The sequence below is a fragment of the Priapulus caudatus genome, unplaced genomic scaffold (genome assembly GCF_000485595.1).
Source record: "Priapulus caudatus unplaced genomic scaffold, Priapulus_caudatus-5.0.1 Scaffold171, whole genome shotgun sequence".
Lineage (NCBI taxonomy): Eukaryota > Metazoa > Priapulida > Priapulimorpha > Priapulimorphida > Priapulidae > Priapulus > Priapulus caudatus.
In genome coordinates, this window is record NW_014577232.1 from 405,046 (window position 1) to 423,127 (window position 18,082).

The following is an 18,082-nucleotide window of genomic DNA, read 5'->3' on the forward strand; positions in this document are numbered from 1 at the left end:
GAATCCGAATCCGACGACAATTTTGAATCCGAATCCGAATCCGAATCCGATTCTTTAAAAATTGTAAATCCGATCCGAATCCGATCGGATTCGGATCGGATTGGATTCGGATTATCGGATCCGACGCACAGCACTAGTGTCAATGACTAAAACCATGTCTGACGTTTGAAGTTGTAACTACATAATTAGAATAGATATCCATACACAGTAAAGTGTGAGGGCAATTTAGATGTACAGCACTAGTTCTGCATGCATGACGTCAGGTTTGTTTGGTTTTGTGTAATATTATATAAATCGTAGATAAATTTGGGCATGGAAATGTTGAGTTTCTTGTGTTTCGAGCGAGTCGTACTCATCTATTATTATTCACTCCTGATAGTAGTAGTAGTATACTAGTAATACTACTACTAGTACAACCAGTATGTACTACTAGTAGTGGTGTGTTATAATATTGGTAACATTAACAATATTGCTATTAATTATTATTTGGAATTGTTCGCTGGTTGAACCACTGGCACTACCATGCAGGCTAGCTATATATATATAGATGTCTTATTATGGTAACTGTAAATGGATTTATTTAGAAGTCAAGTGTAGTGCTAGTTTGGTGTTAGTAAAATAATGATATTGATATCGTGATGATTGGTGTAACTTTTCACAAGTTTGATCTTTCACATGCCATTGTTTACAAATTATAGGACGGAAAAGAATGCCACTGCCTGGTCAAAAGACAAAATAACATCGTTGTTTACAGATATGGAAATACAGGATGATGCATGTGAGTTGTTGATTATAGTTTAAATACTATTTAGAAAGATGTGTGTGCATTACTAATGCAACTAGTTCTGTTGAGTACACTTCCTCTATCCAATAGGCAATTATACAGCTTTCTGACCTCTATTTCAACAAAAGTTTATAGTAAAAGTCCAATCTCCAAATGTATTCATAACCACGTGTTGTTTCTCTGAATAATTATGCATTAACCCTTTTAAAGGGATACTACTTATTACTAGCCTCTAGGATTTTACTGCATACAACTGTACTTACTGTATAACAAATCGTCTATACCCACACGTACTTGTTACCAGATACCTAATTTAAAGGGACAGTAGCCTCTAGGATTTTACTGCATACAACTGTACTTACTGTATAACAAATCGTCTATACCCACACGTACTTGTTACCAGATACCTAATTTAATTGTTATAATTAATTATACATCAACACTACGAAATTTGAACGGCGCCATTGACACCCGCGACCGTGCTGCCACCCCAAAAAAGTTGCGCATTTCCCAATGTATTTTGCACATAATACAGACCGAGGGCTAATCACAAAAGTGCAATTATATTCTAAATGCTGTTTAACCGAACGATGTTCATTTTAGGACAAATTTATCCATAATATAACTGAAACTATATGTCGTTTATAAGATATTACAATCCTTTTGCTTTTAAATTAATAAATAAGAAACACCCTCGGTCTGTAGCCCTTGGCTGAAAAGTTGTTTTGCGCAACTTATCAGATCGTGCGCTTTAAGTGGCGCCACCGTCGTTGTAATCAAACTGTAGTAGTTAGCTTTAAAACATAAAAAAATATTTCTAATGGTGATTGAACCATGAAACTTTTTATGTAGCCTAATTTTAACCTAAATTAACTGAAAATAACCCTATAACCTAGAGTAAAGGATCCCTTTAATTACAATGGTGACTATGTGGATGGTGGAATTATTAAACCTATTCCCCTCTATAGTACCAAATGCCCAATTTATTCATCCAGTTGTACCAATCAGATTCATGTGGTATTCAGATGCAATCGGGTATGTAGACACCTCAATTGTGAAAACTGCTCATCTATATCATTAAAACGACTAATAACCATGTGTCAGGTGTTTTCTCATACATATAATTAAACATTTATAGTAATCTCTCCACCCCTCCCCTCTTTTTTAAATTATTCCTCCTTGCCATTGTGATAAGGTCTATGTTAGTGTTAAATTATACGGCTATTTCACACCTCAGACAGCATGTCAGGCCATACTCCAAAAGGATCGACTCATTTAAATTAGTGATAAAAAACTTGACATTGCAGACAAAGTAATCATCAAATCCATTGACGATATTACTGGAGAAGCATTCGCTAACAATAGAAAGGGAAAACTAATATTTTTCTATGAGTGGGAGATCAAATTGGAATGGGAAGGTATGGCTTTGTTACCTTTAGTATGGTGCATATTTATTATTGATCAGTGGTCACTGATCACATCATTGTGGCTTTTACATGTAATTACATGACATTGTAAGTACATTATAAGTACATTGTAAGTACATTAATATGTAACATTTTTATAGGATGGTTAAGAAAGACACAAAAAGTGTGCAAAGGGACAATTACAATACCTAACCTAAGTGAGGAGCATCATGACCCAGAAGAAGTAGATGTACGTACATTTTAAGATGATTGTGCTACATAACATAACGTCAGAGGCTGAAAATAGGGCAAGTCCGAGGTCCCGGACCTGCTAATTTCACGCTCGGACCTTCGCAATTTCCAAGCAGAAAGTCCGTCGGACCTATCAATAATTTACAGTACTATACTCATCAAATAAAACATGATTAAACCATTGCAAATTGCGAAGAAATAAAGTGAAAGTAGATCGATTTTTGGTCACTGTCGACATCTAGTATCATATTTAATATTCACAATGGAACATACCAAGTATAAGAGTCAAATTTACCGAAAATCTGATCGAAATTACACGTACTGATACTGATAGTGTATGCTGCAACGTTAGTAGCATGGTTGTTTATAACGGAAGTTAACGCAGATGCGCACGCTGTTTCAGCATACCGGATGTGTATAATAATACATGTGTCAGAAACTTCATATTCGGACCTTCCAAATCATTCATTGGACCTTGCTGAAAGGTCCCGGAGCTCCGAGCAAAAACCACTATTTTCAGCCCCTGAAGGGCTATAAAATTTTTGGTAGTAACCAAAGCAAATACTTTAGGATCAGTAAAAAAGAACAAGGTGCTTAATAGTCCAACTACACTATTTTTGCCAATGGCCACTGTCATGTGAGTGTCATCTTGGTCAGTGCAGATGTGTTCACGAAAAATTATTATTACGTATGCTTTGTTATTTGCCACTCAATCAGGTGCTAAAATGATAAAATCATTATATTCATACAACAGTTCTGCTAAAACTCGCTAAGGAAATATCTGAAACGTTTGATTTACGAGGGAAAGTTAATGTTAAGACTAATTTTGTTAGAAAAATAAATGTATAGCCGTTTAATAGAGCAAAATCTACTTGAAGACTAACATTTGACCTTCTAGATTCAGGAATGTATAATTAAACTCCAGTCCAAATATTAGAATTAAAGATAGAGACGTTTTAATGTTACAACGTTACACATCCACGGTCTGTCACCACAGCCAGATTTTTAGTGTACCGCTTCATTCGCTGGGCGGCGCCACCATTCAATTGCATTACACTTTTTTGGCGTTTCGTGCAGTCTGTGTATCCGTTAGTCTGTGGTGGTATCCTGAGTTGTACGAAGGGGCGCTGCATGCAGTATTGAAACACTCTACGTCATTTGGCAGGTTGATGTTTCACTATCAGTAGAAGATGATGAAGGTTACATGGTGAAGGAGTTTCTCAGAGTTGCTGGCGTTAAGGAAGTGAGAACCAAGATCGCCATATATATTTCTGACCTTCAAATAGGTGGGTGTAGCGAGATCAAGGGGAATATTTTGCTAGTGAAAGAGCATCAATCTACAGTTACATAACTTGGAATGTATGCTTGTCACACTGATGATTCGGGTGTACTGTTATGAAACCATTCTGTTATAAATATGTAAATCTCATGTGCTTGAAGAATATAAAAGAATGTTAGCTGCTAGGTGACAAGTTCAACAACTATAGTCTATGGTGTAATCAATAAGGGTTATCTCTTTTATCCTTTTTGCGAAGAGTATAGCAAAGGCTTACTTTTGCCCTCGAAAGATGGCAAGTTGCCAGCATTGGAGGTGAAGGGTGGAGGTAGGACGATAGTCAGTGGAGCAAAGAAGCCTGAGGAGGAGGATGAACAGACTAAGGTAATTAATCTTGCTTCTTCAGAATATATTTAAAGCTACGGCAATTGAAAAAATATTGTTAATTGTTCATATCAACTTGATATCGGAAGACAGCGCAAAAGTGAATTTCTATTACTAGGGTTCAAAATTCACCAAAGGACTTTCAGCAAGTGCTGTGGTGCCCCTCAAATTTAGAAGATGTCTACAGAAATACTGTTATGGCTGTTCTACCTAGTTTGCTATCATACCCTTCTCATAGTTTAAGTGTGTGTTTAGATTCGTTTTAGTCCCACATACAAAGTGTTACAAAGTTAAGTTTCCTTGATAACATGTCTTTGAAGAAAACGTGTCTTGATGCCCCCTCCGAACCTTGCTGTGGTTCTGCAAAATGTCAACTCAAGGCAACCCTTGCATTGTCATATAAGAATTCAGTTGCATCCTGAATCGGAAATAGTCTTTGTTATCTACATTTATATCTTATATGCAGCGAGTGAGAGAGACGAAGGAGAAGCTGAAGAATCTACATTCAAAGTCAACAGAACAATTCAGCAAGACAAGAGTCACTCTTAGCGAGACCTTCAAGTGCACTGCTGACGAACTTTATGCTGCACTAGTCGTCCCAGAGGTATTGCATTGTTCACTGAACACTGCCAAAGATGCTTTCATGTAAAACCATATTATATAGTCTTAGTCGCCTTAATGATTTTGTTTACACATGAGGTATTCTTTAATATAAATGTAAAGTTTGCTTTTGCAGCAAATAAAAGTGTTAATAAATTTAGAGTAGAAACTTGGTTGATGTATAATCAATAGATCGGCAATGAGATCATTTCTTTGTGTTGCATTGCAGTTTAACAGGTTGTGCTTTTGTGTGGCTATATTATATCCAGTAAAACTAATCCTGGTACATGATATATCTAACAAATGCTGTGTGAAGTGTTCATACATAATAACATTGCTTTATTTACCATTATAGCAAGTGAGGGCCTGGACAGGCAGTCCTGCTGAAATTGATGGACAGAGTGGAGGGAAGTTTTCCATGTTTAGCGGAAATGTCGAAGGCACCTTTTTAGACTTGGTAAGATTTCCTCTTAGTACTGCACATAGATTTTTGCATGGACAACTGTAATGTTCGTGTTTGTCAGACATTGATATGATGTTGGCAAGGAGAATGGACAGTGATGAAATTTCGTGCATGTTTAACATAGCGACCCGGAAGTCAAATTATACAGCGCTGGAGGTTCAAAGATTGGCCAGCGGGCCATACCTCCATGGTCACTATCAACATCCGGGAGACAAATGACGGCACCATAATGGATGTTTCACAGACTTCGATACCCGCTGATCAATATGATAAGACAAATGATGGCTGGAAGAGGTAAGGCAATTAATCGGTTTGCTTGAAAAAGCTGGCTGGTTGCCGTAACCCCTGTAATAATATACGTGAGAGGGTTTTGGTAGATTGCGAAACAAATTTCATTGAAGAGAATTTTTTTATCCTAAGGTACGTAAAGCAAGGTCTTGTTGGACTTATTTGATAGATCGCAGCCATGGGCAGCTATGTATACGTAGAAATTATGTATGTAGCCTCCCAAACAGTTCCCAATCCCCGCATTAGTCAATTCTTAACACTGGCAATCAATGATGGGAAATTTAGAAAAGTGCTGATATCTCGGTTGTTAAAAATGGTAAAGTAGGTGATTTTTCAAGCGCCATTTCTCGAAACTCGCAACTCCGATTCCAAAATCTTTTGTTACGTTTCAATGCTAACATATCAAAGGAAAAATGGTCCCTGGAATTTTATGAGTTATGGCTCTTTGTTTACGAAATTGTTGCGTTTAGAAATTCACTACAAATCTTTGTACATCTTTTCAACTTATTTCCTTAATTAAAGCATTTAAAAAAATTTCCAGGGACCCTTTTCTAGTTCATATTATCAGAAGTATATAATCAGGATAATAGGGAAGGAGTGTGACTTCAATAAACAAGGGAAATTCGTCATTTACTAGCCTTAGAATAGCTACGATTTACTACGCGTAACTCAACCAACTTGAGCTCAAACCGTACACAGTACATTCGCCTAGCATCGTGCGAAATCGTTTCCTCGTATACACCCGCAATCCGGAGATACAGACTAAAACGTACGACACGATTCTCCATTCTGTTGACAGCAAACCGAATCCATAACCCGCCTAACTTGAAACAATAGGCAGCTACTAACGACTCTTGTGCCCTCGGCGATGCGGTGTGGCTCGCTGGGAGGTTGGACATCGACGCAACACTCGGCGAGCTAATCTTTGACCTATTTACAGCTGGTATGCCCCCCACGCTCGCATGCCCACAGCAATCAGCAGCAGCTCCAATCTCCCAGCGAGCCACACCGCATCGCCGAAGGCACAAGAGTGCGCAAGAGTCGTTAGCTGCCTTTTGTTTCAAGTTAGGCGGGTTATACATTCGGTTTGCTGGCAACAGAATGGAGAATCGTGTCGTACGTTTTAGTCTGTATCTCCGGATTGCGGGTGTATACGAAGAAACGATTTCGCACGATGCTAGGCGAATGTACTGTGTACGATTTGAGCTCAAGTTGGTTGAGTTACGCGCAGTAAATCGTAGGTATTCTAAGGCTAGTAAATGACGAATTTCCCATGTTTATCTCCTCCCCTAAGTCACACTCCTTCCCTAGTATATCTACTTATGATATTATGAACAACTTATGGTTAAAAGTTTAGGTCTCAAATGCTTTGCTGTTTCTGAAAAATAGCAAAAAAAAACATGTTTTTGTATAAATTCACAATTTTTGCCGTGAATTAATTAGCGACGAATTAAAAAAGAAAATTTCATCGAGAGCGTAGAGAGACATCTCTCGCATGTAATGGATATGAGTTTGATTGAATTTGATTAGTAGTTATGTTGCAACGCCCTTTACAGTGTTACCGGTCCGTAACCCTAACAGTATCCTTAAGCAATAAAGTGTTTGTGCAACACATTGCAAAAACGGTAAATAAACAATAAATGTTTCAGTTGGTAACATTTTTGCCAGATCAGTCGGGTTGCAGCAAACAGTTATTTGTGTCAGTATCGTCTGAGTTTAGAATTGTAGATCTTGAAAGTAGGGTTTTTGTTATGCCAGGACAAAAGTACTTGAACTCAAAACATCAACAGCCGGGCTGCACCTCTGTCTATGCATTTACTCTAAAGCATGACTAACTTTTGATGCTTAAGAAATGTAAATAAGTCAAACCCTCTAAAGATGTGTGCAAATGTTCATGGTATAGATGCTATGTTATTTCGTAATGTAGCATGTTTAATACTTGTTTTCTATTTCAGGTACTACTTCCAAGCAATCAAGGCAAGGATGGGATTTGGGTCTCTGTTATGATTTCCACAACTTCGTTTATACTATGTTGGCACACAAACTTGTAGAACCATATCTAGCCTCAGAGAGCTTTCTTCTATACACAACATATGCTGTTAATCTGTGTATACTTACATTAACATATTTGTTTCTAAAGTAATGAGTTTGAATAATAAAAAGTAAATAATGATCAATAAAGGAAGTGTAAACATTAAAAATTTTACAAGCCTCAAAATCTTTAGTGTCTATAACTATAAAAATGATGCTAGCATGCATTCAGGTTTGGTGCTTGACTGCACAATTAAAGTGGGAAGGTTCCTTTAAATTCTATTTAACTTAAAGAAGTTTGTCAATTATGGCAAACACGTGCTGCAGTCAATTGGCAATGTTACATCATTAGAATCACAGCACGAATTCCGTTCCAAGTGTGTAGTCAAGACAGTTTCATTCAGGCTCTAAGAGGGGTAAAGAGCCATCGATTGACTGTATTTGCAATATTAATATGCAAAATGGTATTGCTGTTTAATCATGCTGATAATCCTTGACATAGATACTGTTACCAGGTAGAGTATCAAAGTAATAAGTGTGTTATGCAAGGTTGTTAACTATATGCTGCTGCCGTTTTATTCAGATGACATGGATTTCTGGTTCCCCTCCCCTATATAACGTACTTTGTGTGTAAGTTTACAGAAGACATCTACCCTTCTTTCTCATGTCATTATCAGTACTTAATCTATATTGTTATGAACTTTAACTCTTAAGCAGTTTATTTATTTCACGATGTAATGGGAATTAAATGTGTGGCGTTCTAATTTTTGAACAAAACAATTGTTAAAATTGAGTTTTGTCTACTTGAAGATAAATCTTTACATGCGTAGGCTACTAAAATTACAGGCTGTGCTAAAATTATCATAATTAAAATTCCTAGGGAGATCTATAGAATTTGAAATCTGTATATGCACAATGCAGTCGTAGGCTCTTTCCTTGCCTTGATTTGTGTTTAGATATAGTATATAATGTTGTTTTTACATTATGTATGATGAATATCGCCTGACGTGTGAACAGTCGTTCCATAATTTACAAGATGAACCCAACTTAGGTACTTCTACTGCTGTCTCAACATATACAACACCATTTTTATTTAGAAGTCACAAGGACATTATATTCTTGTCAGTTACTAATATTAAAATATTTGCAGAACAATTCTAATGTTGGCCTGAATTCTGGATGTTAACAACACTTTGTTTCTATGCTGTTTAAGTGAGAGCAATATCTGCAGAAACTGTACCACACGTTTTAATGTTTGACAGCTAGCTGCTAGTCTGTCGAATTGGCGGCAGGAATGAAACGCTGAAAGCTAACCAGTCTTCCAACCAGTATTGGCAGGTTAATGTCAATTCAACTCAACATACTTAACACAACCCATTTTATATATTAGTGCTAGATGAGTGTACGTTCACATTGCTCACTTGTATCTAGAAACAGGAGAAACTCTAGGAAATAAAGTCACACAAAAATACTAGCAATGAAGTCGATAATAAAGTGAAGATAAAATCTGGTCACATAGAAAGGTGAAAGTTAATTATTTGTATGCAGACAGTTATCAGGGAAACTGTGTTTGATGTTATAGCCCGCTGTCAACAAAGTTAGATTATCTATTTATAACCTCACTGCTCTTACAATACATGGCATCACAGTGCAAATTGTGACAGACCCCTTCAGTTTCCAGTGTTGACTTACAGACCCGAATAGGTTTCATTGCTTATTCTTGCGATTCAAATATCAAAAATTGCTTATTCAGTTATTGGTGGGTATAATTGAGAAAGTTGGAAATGTCGTTCTACCAACAACTAGGAGACCGCCACCAAGCAAATTACACTGATTACCAGAAAGCCTGTTTGGTTGCTTCACAAACTTCCCCACAGTCAGCAGAATCTTAGTCAGATAGGTTGATCTTGAATATGACAGTGGCCATCAACAGTTACTCGTAAGTCATCAGACCCACACAATGAGGAAAGTGACACTACGTTGTTATATCTGCATCTGACGAGTGTGGACCCCTATTCAAGTGTGTTTGCTAGATTTCTTTTGATGCTTTTGTTTTCCTGCTTTAGATGGTTGTTTCTTGCCAGACATTCGAAATGCTGTTGACCTCACAGTCTTTCTTGGCTGCTTCTTTTTCAGTTTCCTCTTAACCTTACTCTGATTCTCGGTGAATGCAGCAACAGTAGTCGCTGCATTCGTTGCGAATGAACGCTGTTTCTTAAACCTTTTCGCCTTCTGACCAACACTTTGTGATGATTGCTTCTGGTCCTCATGATGTCCTGCCTTCACTTTCTTGGCTAACCTGCCGGTTTGCTGTGGCTGGACCCGGTTGGCATTGTGGTATAGCGTGAAGGAGCAAGTTTTTCATGTTCTACTTAAGCAAAAAAATTACTAAGAGCTCAGGTTGGAAATGCTGATACAGAATATAAAGGAGTATACTGCGACGATTTGGTTACACGTTTAAATTCTAACTGCAGAAAAGGATATTGGTTTGGACTTCTTCACTGAACGGCTTATACGCAATTCCCTTCCATCTAGCTGACTCCCATTCAGTTTTAATGCTAGTGTCACACTGTCCATACTCTGTAAAACAATAAAATTAATTGTGATTATACTATCGACACAAAACGAGATGAAGCTTCAATTAAATGCATCAGATACAGCAATATATAACAAGTGCCGCAGAGCGACAGTGCTCAACTGACGTGTACTGTAGCCGGGTATTCTTCTGATAAACTCACTGGCAACCGAATCAAGTGCGCCCTCCCGCCACCGCGTTCGCGCTCAGAGCATATATCTAGGATACTACTAATACAGATCTAAAATCGATGATAGCTAGGCTTTGCTATACCGGTAGTACAGTAATAAAGATACAGCTGTGTAACTTTAATGACTTCGCTATATTAACATGTTATCATGGATATGCGTGCTCGTCGAGGCGGCGAGGCGTAGTGCGTTGGTGGTGGGGGGGAGAGTGGCGGGAGGGGGCTCTAAGTAGGCAGAAAGCAGTTGCTTGGCGAGATGGCGCGTGCAGCTATGTCATCATAAGTCAAAGATGGGCATATCACCCTTCGTGGTGATATACCTCACTGCCATGAGTTTGAGAATCCGCAGTATATTCAGGCAGGCGCGAGAATTTTCGCTCAGCTGTGAGTTAACACATCTGGCATTGCAGGGTTTGCCAGGGCAATAATTAGTATGACTAAGAATAGTGCAGTTCACCCCGCATGCCATGCGTAATGGGCTTGCGCCACCATGTTTTGCCTACCCATCGGCGAGCATTCAGGGTTCATGGTAACAGGTGTGGACTAAACAGGGTATGCTAATACAGGCCTGGCGTTGTTAGAAAACAAGACGCCGCAGAGCGACTGGCGCTCAATCTGGGGTCCTGTTTGCTAAACGAGTATAAACGGTAAAAATTTCAAGATCGTGGCGTAAGTGACACTATTTGTTAGGCGCAGTATGCAGATACGCAGTTGTGTTACCACCATCATGCTGTCGTAGAACCGCTCACTCATCTCCCCCTCCATGCGATTTTTGGTTTATTTTATCTAATGATACTTGCCTTTCACTTTCGAACTTGGTGTCATAGATTCACAGCTATCTATTTTTATTTGATCTATAAAAGCGATTTCAACATATAGCATGGGATCTCCAAGTTTAATTAGAGGGGGCGGGTGAGTCCTTCTCTCCGCACTCTCCTCCACTGCGTCCCTTACCTCCCTCCTCTGCTCCCACTGTTCACTACCCCTTGCCTCTCACTTCCACCCCCTTACCTTTCATTCTCCCTCCCCTGCGTTTCGACCTCGCCTCCCCCTGCCGGGCCTCCACCTCTCCCATGCCCTTGCACACCCATCTGCGACGGCCTATTCGTACCCGTTTCCGGCTCGCATACACAGGCCGTATTCAGCCGTTTTCCTGTCCGCGTTCTCAATTTACTACTCTTACTCTCTTATCTTAGACTTTCTCTCTCTCTCTGCTCTTAATTATATAAAAAAAATTAAAACCAGCGTGATTGCCTTTTACTGGCCCCCTCAATAACTCTTTCTTCTCTATGCCCTGAGTGTTAACAGTCATAGAAATCATAATATTGTGTCTCTAATATTTCGATATTCGGTAACAGCTTTATGTTTCGCGGACAACTGGGTAAATGGATACCACGCCATAGTTTACATGATATATGTTTAAGATTCAAGATGAATGAAGTTAAAATATTATATATTATTATGGGTACTAGTTTTATTTTATTGTCGTTTAACAAAGTTACATGAGAATAAAATGCGTAATTTAACTAGGCGACTATCTAGTTGCCGACGACGATGCGCGCGTGCAAGTGTAGCATCAATAATCAAAGATGGCATCGGTTCCTGTTTTTTAAAATCCTACAAGTAGGTTACAGGCTAAAACCAAGTAAGTTATTCAGGCGGCCGATTAATTTTGCTCAGCTGTTGAGTTAACACTAGGTAGCATTGGCAGTTGGCAAGGCAACAAGTTATTATTAGAAGCGTGGCCACGATGCCATGGGCTGCGTGTTTTGCCTCATGCGAGCGATTTCACTGACATTCATCATTCAGCCTTCAGGCCCAGGGGCTAGGTGGCTATATGACAGACTGCTTTTAGAAATCATATTGATTTCGGTAGCCGTAAACTTGTTTCAACCAAACATTTGCCTTTGCAGATTAAACTGCTTGGCAACGTGTAGGCCTAACATTGACACAGGTATTGGGCTCAATATAGCAAAAGCCGTTCAGTTCCTTTGCGTTAACGTCAACAAATCAATGTTTAACCGCTCCTCTTGAGGGCTCAAAAGTATATCCGGACCTTACTTTGCGATGCTCTACAGTGGGAAAGATATTTCATGGTCCTTTCAATAAAGCATAAAAAATGCTAGTCCAGCGCTGAAAACAAATAAAGTTTTCAATCGCTCCGCAGAACCATGTCCTCAGAACATCGTCTAAATCTGGCCCTGTGCCCCATTTGACCTTTTACCCTGTGACTCAATTTCCGGCAGCAGTGATGGCTTTTTCCGTACCATGATGCTATACACCGACTATCACGAGCCTAGGCGAGCCGTCTTTGATTTGTTGCCGGCATATGCTGCATTTTCCTCCCTATAGCCTTAAGTTAAAGGAGTGAATCGTTCCCCCTTCTTTTACACTCTCTTGCCTTTGACCTTTTGACCCCCAGCTTCGAGCGATCCCAAATTCGTTTTCGGAATTACCCCCCACGTCCCGAATATCGTGACCGTACGTCGAGGCGCGTTAAGATTTGTGCCCGAACTTTGACGGATCCGACACGGAGCGCTCGGAGGACGACGAGCACGGACGGTGACGGCGGAGGGACGACGGACGACCATGCGATTTCTACAAGCTGCATTCTGATTAGTCACGATGGAGCTAATAATTATGATTTAAGGAGGGTAAACCTTTGTCCAACAAACATTTGCCTTTGCGAATTGAACTGTGGCAACTGTAGCCGTCACATCCACGAATAGCAAAAGCGTTCAGTCCTTTGGTTAACCAGTCAAACAAATCCATGTTAAAACCCTCCTTTGAGGTCAAGGTATCCGACACTTGGCTCTTCGCATGTCAACGGAAAGTACAATTCATGGTCCTTTCAATAAACCATAAAAATGGTAGGTCCGCTGAAACAAAAAGGTTTTCAATCGCTCTGTCAGACCATGTCTAAAATCTGCCCTGTGCCCATTGACCTCTTGACCGAGTGACCTCCAATTTTCGGCACAGTGATGGCTTTTCCTACCATGATGCTATACACCGACTATCACGAGCCTAGGTCGAGCCGTTTAGATTTGTGCTGCAATTCTGTATTTCCTCCCTGATACTTAAGTTAAGGAGGGAATGTTCCCTTTCTTACACCTCTTGACCTTTGACATTTGACCCCCAGCTTCGACATCCAACTCGTTTTTTCGTGATTACCCCTCCCCGCCTCCCCCCACGTCCCGAATATCGTGACCGTACGTCGAGCCGTTTAGATTTGTGCCCAACTGTTGACGGTCGCACGCACGCACGGACGGACGATCATGCGATTCTACAAGCTGCATCGGACTTTGTCAGATGAGCTAAAAATCGATTACGTATTGAGTCCTCTATTCAGACTTTCGTATTTCACCAAACACATACACGCACATCATTACAATGTACACAATACTATGCCAAAATGAAAGTGAGAGTTATTTGATTGAGCTGATAATTGATTGTTTGCGTAGTAGCAAATATCAGCAGTGCCAAATTTTTTCGACAACATTGTCAGTTCTCCAGTTTACTTGACAAGCATTATGTGGAATCATATAAGAGAAACCATCTATGATGATTGCACACAAGACGACAAATTGAACGGAAGAATTCAACATACACCTACTTAATTCTCACCTTGAAAAGAAGGTAACCAAATCCTTTCCCAATGCTAGTTTTTCTGTCGCGAATAACACGAATCCCCTGAATGTCTCCACACTCCTTAAAGAACTCTCTCAATGCATCATCTTCTATATCTAGGTAGAAGAGGAGACCTATATCAGTTGATGTTAGGAAATACGCATACATACAAACACTGCATGGGTTACATGTAAATTTTAACAGTACTTCAAATACCCAACTGCAAGGGATGAAGTCTATATACTTGCCAAAGGGTAGGTTTCCAACAAAGATCGAGTGTTTATGGTCATGTTGTCCTGCTCTGCCTGCCAGATCACACCTGATGTAACAGCTACCAAACATGGTCCCATTCAGTACCAAGGCATTACTTGCATCATCCGCTGTGCTGAATTCTATATATGCATTGACAGTGTTTCTGCTTTCATGCAGTGCTCCCCTATTCGAATGAAGAAAGAAACCGACACTGTATGTATATATAGTCACTCATAGTCTATCACTGGTTTCATCTACAAAGACTGTTAGTTACGCTACTCACCTAATGTAAAAAATGAATCGATAAAAGATAATTTCTAATATCATTTAGATATTTAAAGTCACCAGTATTTCATATTTAAAAATATCAGGAGAATGTAAGTATAGTCAAGTTAACTTACCTACAAGGCCAATAAACTTACTTTATGGCAACAAGCTTCAGTGGCATGCTAGGATCAGACGGTGCCAATGACCTGAACCTTATCGTCACAACGCGCCCATACTGCTTAAACAGCTTCTTCAGTTCCTAAACAAAAATGGAAGAAACAACAGTGAAAACATATCCAATACCTGTATATCACATGACAGATATGTATATAACAGATACCTAATAGCAACTAACTATAATGTGATTGACAACGCTACTGTGTGCTCTTACACCTTACTCAATAAATAGATGTTTTCAATAACAAACAAAAATCCAGACCATTTAAACTGTGTCTAACGTAATAAATGTAAAAATAAAAACATGTCTCCTTTCAATCTCACTAAATTAACATGGTTGTAAAATATTGTGGTTGTTTTGCATACATTAATTTTGCTATTTATCCCAATATACCATGTTGATACAAGTACTTTATGCATGCTTAGCTCCTTACTGCCTTTTTTGTATCCTTTGGAAGATTTCCAATGAAAAGCGTTCGCAAATTTTTCTCTTCTTGCAACTCCTTCTGTTTAGGAGTGATATGCACTTTTGCACCTCTCTTTCTTGGTTCGTTCTGAGACTGCCCATCATCATCGCTATCTACATGCGGCACACGATCTGGTAGATTTGCTTCCTTCTCGTTGGATTCCTTCACCTTTGATTTTTTGGCAGGAGGCTCTATTCCTCTTGGATCTCCAAGTACCAGCCGCTCTCTGAATTTTTTTTGAGTAAAGTAGAATGAATTTACACCATCTACAAAAAGTGTTATTATTATGTATTAAAATGAATGAAGCGTGGTACTTGTTATGCCACCATTTCTGTATGGATTTAGTTACATGTTATCAAGAGCTAATAAACACGTAGAGTGTACAACGGAAAAACAGTGCTATTTCACAGCAATATTATTTTACTTTGCCTGTGAGTCTAGAATAATCTTATGGTATTGCATTAAGCAGAATTCTTTGCTCTCTAAAGTGTCTACGTCACGAATCTCCTGAAATTTATAGTTGAAACCTTATTTTTGAAATTTTTTTACATCAAAAGTTAGTACTAACGTTACTAAATATATCCTCAAACTCTCACCTGATAAAAAATGTTTTTACGTTGGTTAAATTTGAAAAAATCTTGACGAATTGAATTAGTGTTATTAACACTATTTACCTAGTACTGTACAGATACTGGCGTCTCTCGGTTGCTGCACTGGTTGCTGTGGTCGATGTCATCGTGATTTGTGTATGGTGCACAAAGTGGTGCCCAAACAGTTTCTGTTTTGAATCGTGTTAGCTATATAGAATATAGAATATAGGAAAAATTTATAATATATGTTCATGTGTATTATGTTTGAAAAATTATTATTAAAACTGCGAAATGTTATTTGTGAATTAATTTCGCGAGTGCCTAGTTTCCCGCAAATGTTCGCCTATCGGCTAGCTGCGTCTGGGCGCTACGCAAGAGCTTTCGAAAATGGCGGTTGTGTTCAAGTCGAGCGTTTGTTTACATCGAATGCACCGGCAAATTAGGGGTATAAAGAAGGTATATAAGCATGAAAAGTAAACAGAAACACTAATTGTATTTTCACACATTTTATTTTGTACAAATAACACACAAATATACTACTTGCTGGTGCTCGAAATTCGTGACGTACACAGTTTAAAACAAGACCAATCACTTGTCAATACAATACTCCTAGGCTGATATTGATTGGCTCGTAAACTTCCCCTCCCACAGGCCTCATGGCGCCTCGCATCCACAATATTCACTATCCTTCTCAACTTTTGTGGGTTAGGAAAGTCGTTTCGTGGAAGTTCGGTTTTTTCCGCGATAACTTTATGAATGAACGGAGTTTTTTGGGTAAGTAACATCGGTGACTTTCGGGGGCATCCTCTATGGCCTTATCTCCCATTATCTTTCCTAGCACGGCTAATGCCCGTCATGATGGAGCCGGCAATGTTTTCTAAATTAAGTCTCTACAACGCAGCTCAGTTACTATATATAGTGTAGTAAGAGTACCAAATTTGGGCATGTGACATCAATTATCAGCGCTCCAAGCGGCGACGGAAAACGATAGCCAAACCCGCAAAAGGCGAGAAGGATAGTGAATATTGTGGATGCGAGATGCCGTGAGGCCTGTGGGAGGGGAAGTTTACGAGCTCATCCAATATCTCAGCCTAGGAGTATCGTATTGACAAGCGGTTGGTCTTGTTTTAGAGAGCAAAGAATTCTGCTTAATGCAATACCATAAAATTATTCTAGACTCGCAGGCAAAGTAGAATAATATTGCCGTGAAATAGCACTGTTTTTCCATTGTACACTCTAAGTCTAGGTGTTTATTAGCTCTTGATGTTATGATAACATGCAATTTCTATTAGCATAGTGAAATTGTTAATTAAAATTAACCAAATCTAAATTCTATGCTTGACCTGTAAAGTGTATCAAGTCAATAGTGACGCATGAAGGATTAATTGTTGGCTTCCAAGATTTTTCGAACCTTTCAAGTACTCTTGCTTCTGTTTTCTCTTTTCTTCTCTTAGCTTTGGTCTTCTTTTCACTGCAATGAGCTACGTTTTCAACTGCTTTGCTGGCCTCTGGAACTTTCTTTTATGAAATAAAAAAGGCAAAAATATTTAATTAAACAAACAATGGCCGTAGAGTGTTGTCATTGAAGTGGCAGTGGAGATGCCAGGATCGTTATGTGGCGAGTGGGAAAAACTGCCTATGGTTTTCACATACAAATGCAGATGTATATTTTGTATTTCATAATCCAATGCGCATAACTGATAATATTTCTATTAAATATGATTAATCTTACGTAATTAATATATACAAAACAAAGGTGTGTCATTTAATTCTACTCACATAGTCTTATATGCCCTGCATGCTATAGTATGGAGCACAACCTATGCAGTGTGGTAGGCTATACTTTAACATGTGTTAAAAAATACACTGACTGACATATCTTTTTTTAAAGTACCACAGGTTACTTGCCCACCAATCCACCATCCTCCATAGAATTGTTGTTGGCAAAGAATGATGTTGGATTTAGCCGGGCTACCAAACTCAAACTTAACACACTGTGACTTGGCAAAATTTAGCTGTTTATTGATCATGCAAACAACACTTTACATCAATACTTAAATTGAAATAGGGGCACTAATGAGTGCGCGCCATCCATAATTGCACGTGCCAACCTACAGATGACATGCCCCACATGGTACAGCTAGCAGTGGTAGCTACACGTACTACAGGTGATATATGATGCATCTATCATGGCCCCAGCTACACGATGTACAAGGTAGGGCTACATAAGTACAGCTGTTGTAATTAAAAGTATATTTCTTAATCTTATAATATTTAATACTAGTAGTAGTAGTAGTACCAGGGTACGTTCCGGCAGTACCCTGGGGGGCATAGACCCTCTCAGCACTAGTACTACTAGTACTGCAGATAAGGTCTATGTCTCCCTGACCTCTGTTTGACCTGGCTCGTTTAGCTATTTCTAACTAACCCTAACCCTAACCCTATATATATATATA

General features: G+C 39.0%; 2 protein-coding genes across 4 annotated transcripts in view; one reads left to right on the forward strand and one right to left on the reverse strand.

Moving 5' to 3' along the window:
- The first annotated feature begins 641 nt into the window (after window positions 1–641).
- On the forward strand, window positions 642–8,639 carry LOC106806651 (activator of 90 kDa heat shock protein ATPase homolog 1-like). The gene is made up of 9 exons (XM_014808657.1): window positions 642–778; window positions 2,092–2,202; window positions 2,352–2,440; window positions 3,608–3,728; window positions 3,978–4,102; window positions 4,569–4,706; window positions 5,058–5,159; window positions 5,290–5,459; window positions 7,409–8,639. Exons 1-9 carry the CDS (start codon window positions 676–678, stop codon window positions 7,458–7,460), a joined length of 1,011 nt encoding a protein of 336 aa, XP_014664143.1. The 5' UTR covers window positions 642–675; the 3' UTR covers window positions 7,461–8,639.
- The window catches only part of LOC106806649 (RNA-binding protein 34-like), an 11,881-nt gene continuing 2,351 nt past the window's right edge, over window positions 8,553–18,082 (reverse strand). For 2 of the 3 annotated variants that reach the window (XM_014808656.1, XM_014808654.1), the window contains exons 2-8: window positions 17,038–17,144; window positions 15,004–15,262; window positions 14,548–14,651; window positions 14,122–14,309; window positions 13,871–13,989; window positions 9,969–10,064; window positions 8,553–9,818 (exon numbers count right to left, since the gene is read on the reverse strand). In XM_014808656.1, the coding sequence (XP_014664142.1) occupies window positions 9,501–9,818; window positions 9,969–10,064; window positions 13,871–13,989; window positions 14,122–14,309; window positions 14,548–14,651; window positions 15,004–15,262; window positions 17,038–17,144 (1,191 nt within the window). In that variant the 3' untranslated portion in view covers window positions 8,553–9,500. The remainder of the gene's footprint in view (window positions 9,819–9,968; window positions 10,065–13,870; window positions 13,990–14,121; window positions 14,310–14,547; window positions 14,652–15,003; window positions 15,263–17,037; window positions 17,145–18,082) is intronic. The other variant, XM_014808655.1, reaches the window with a different exon arrangement.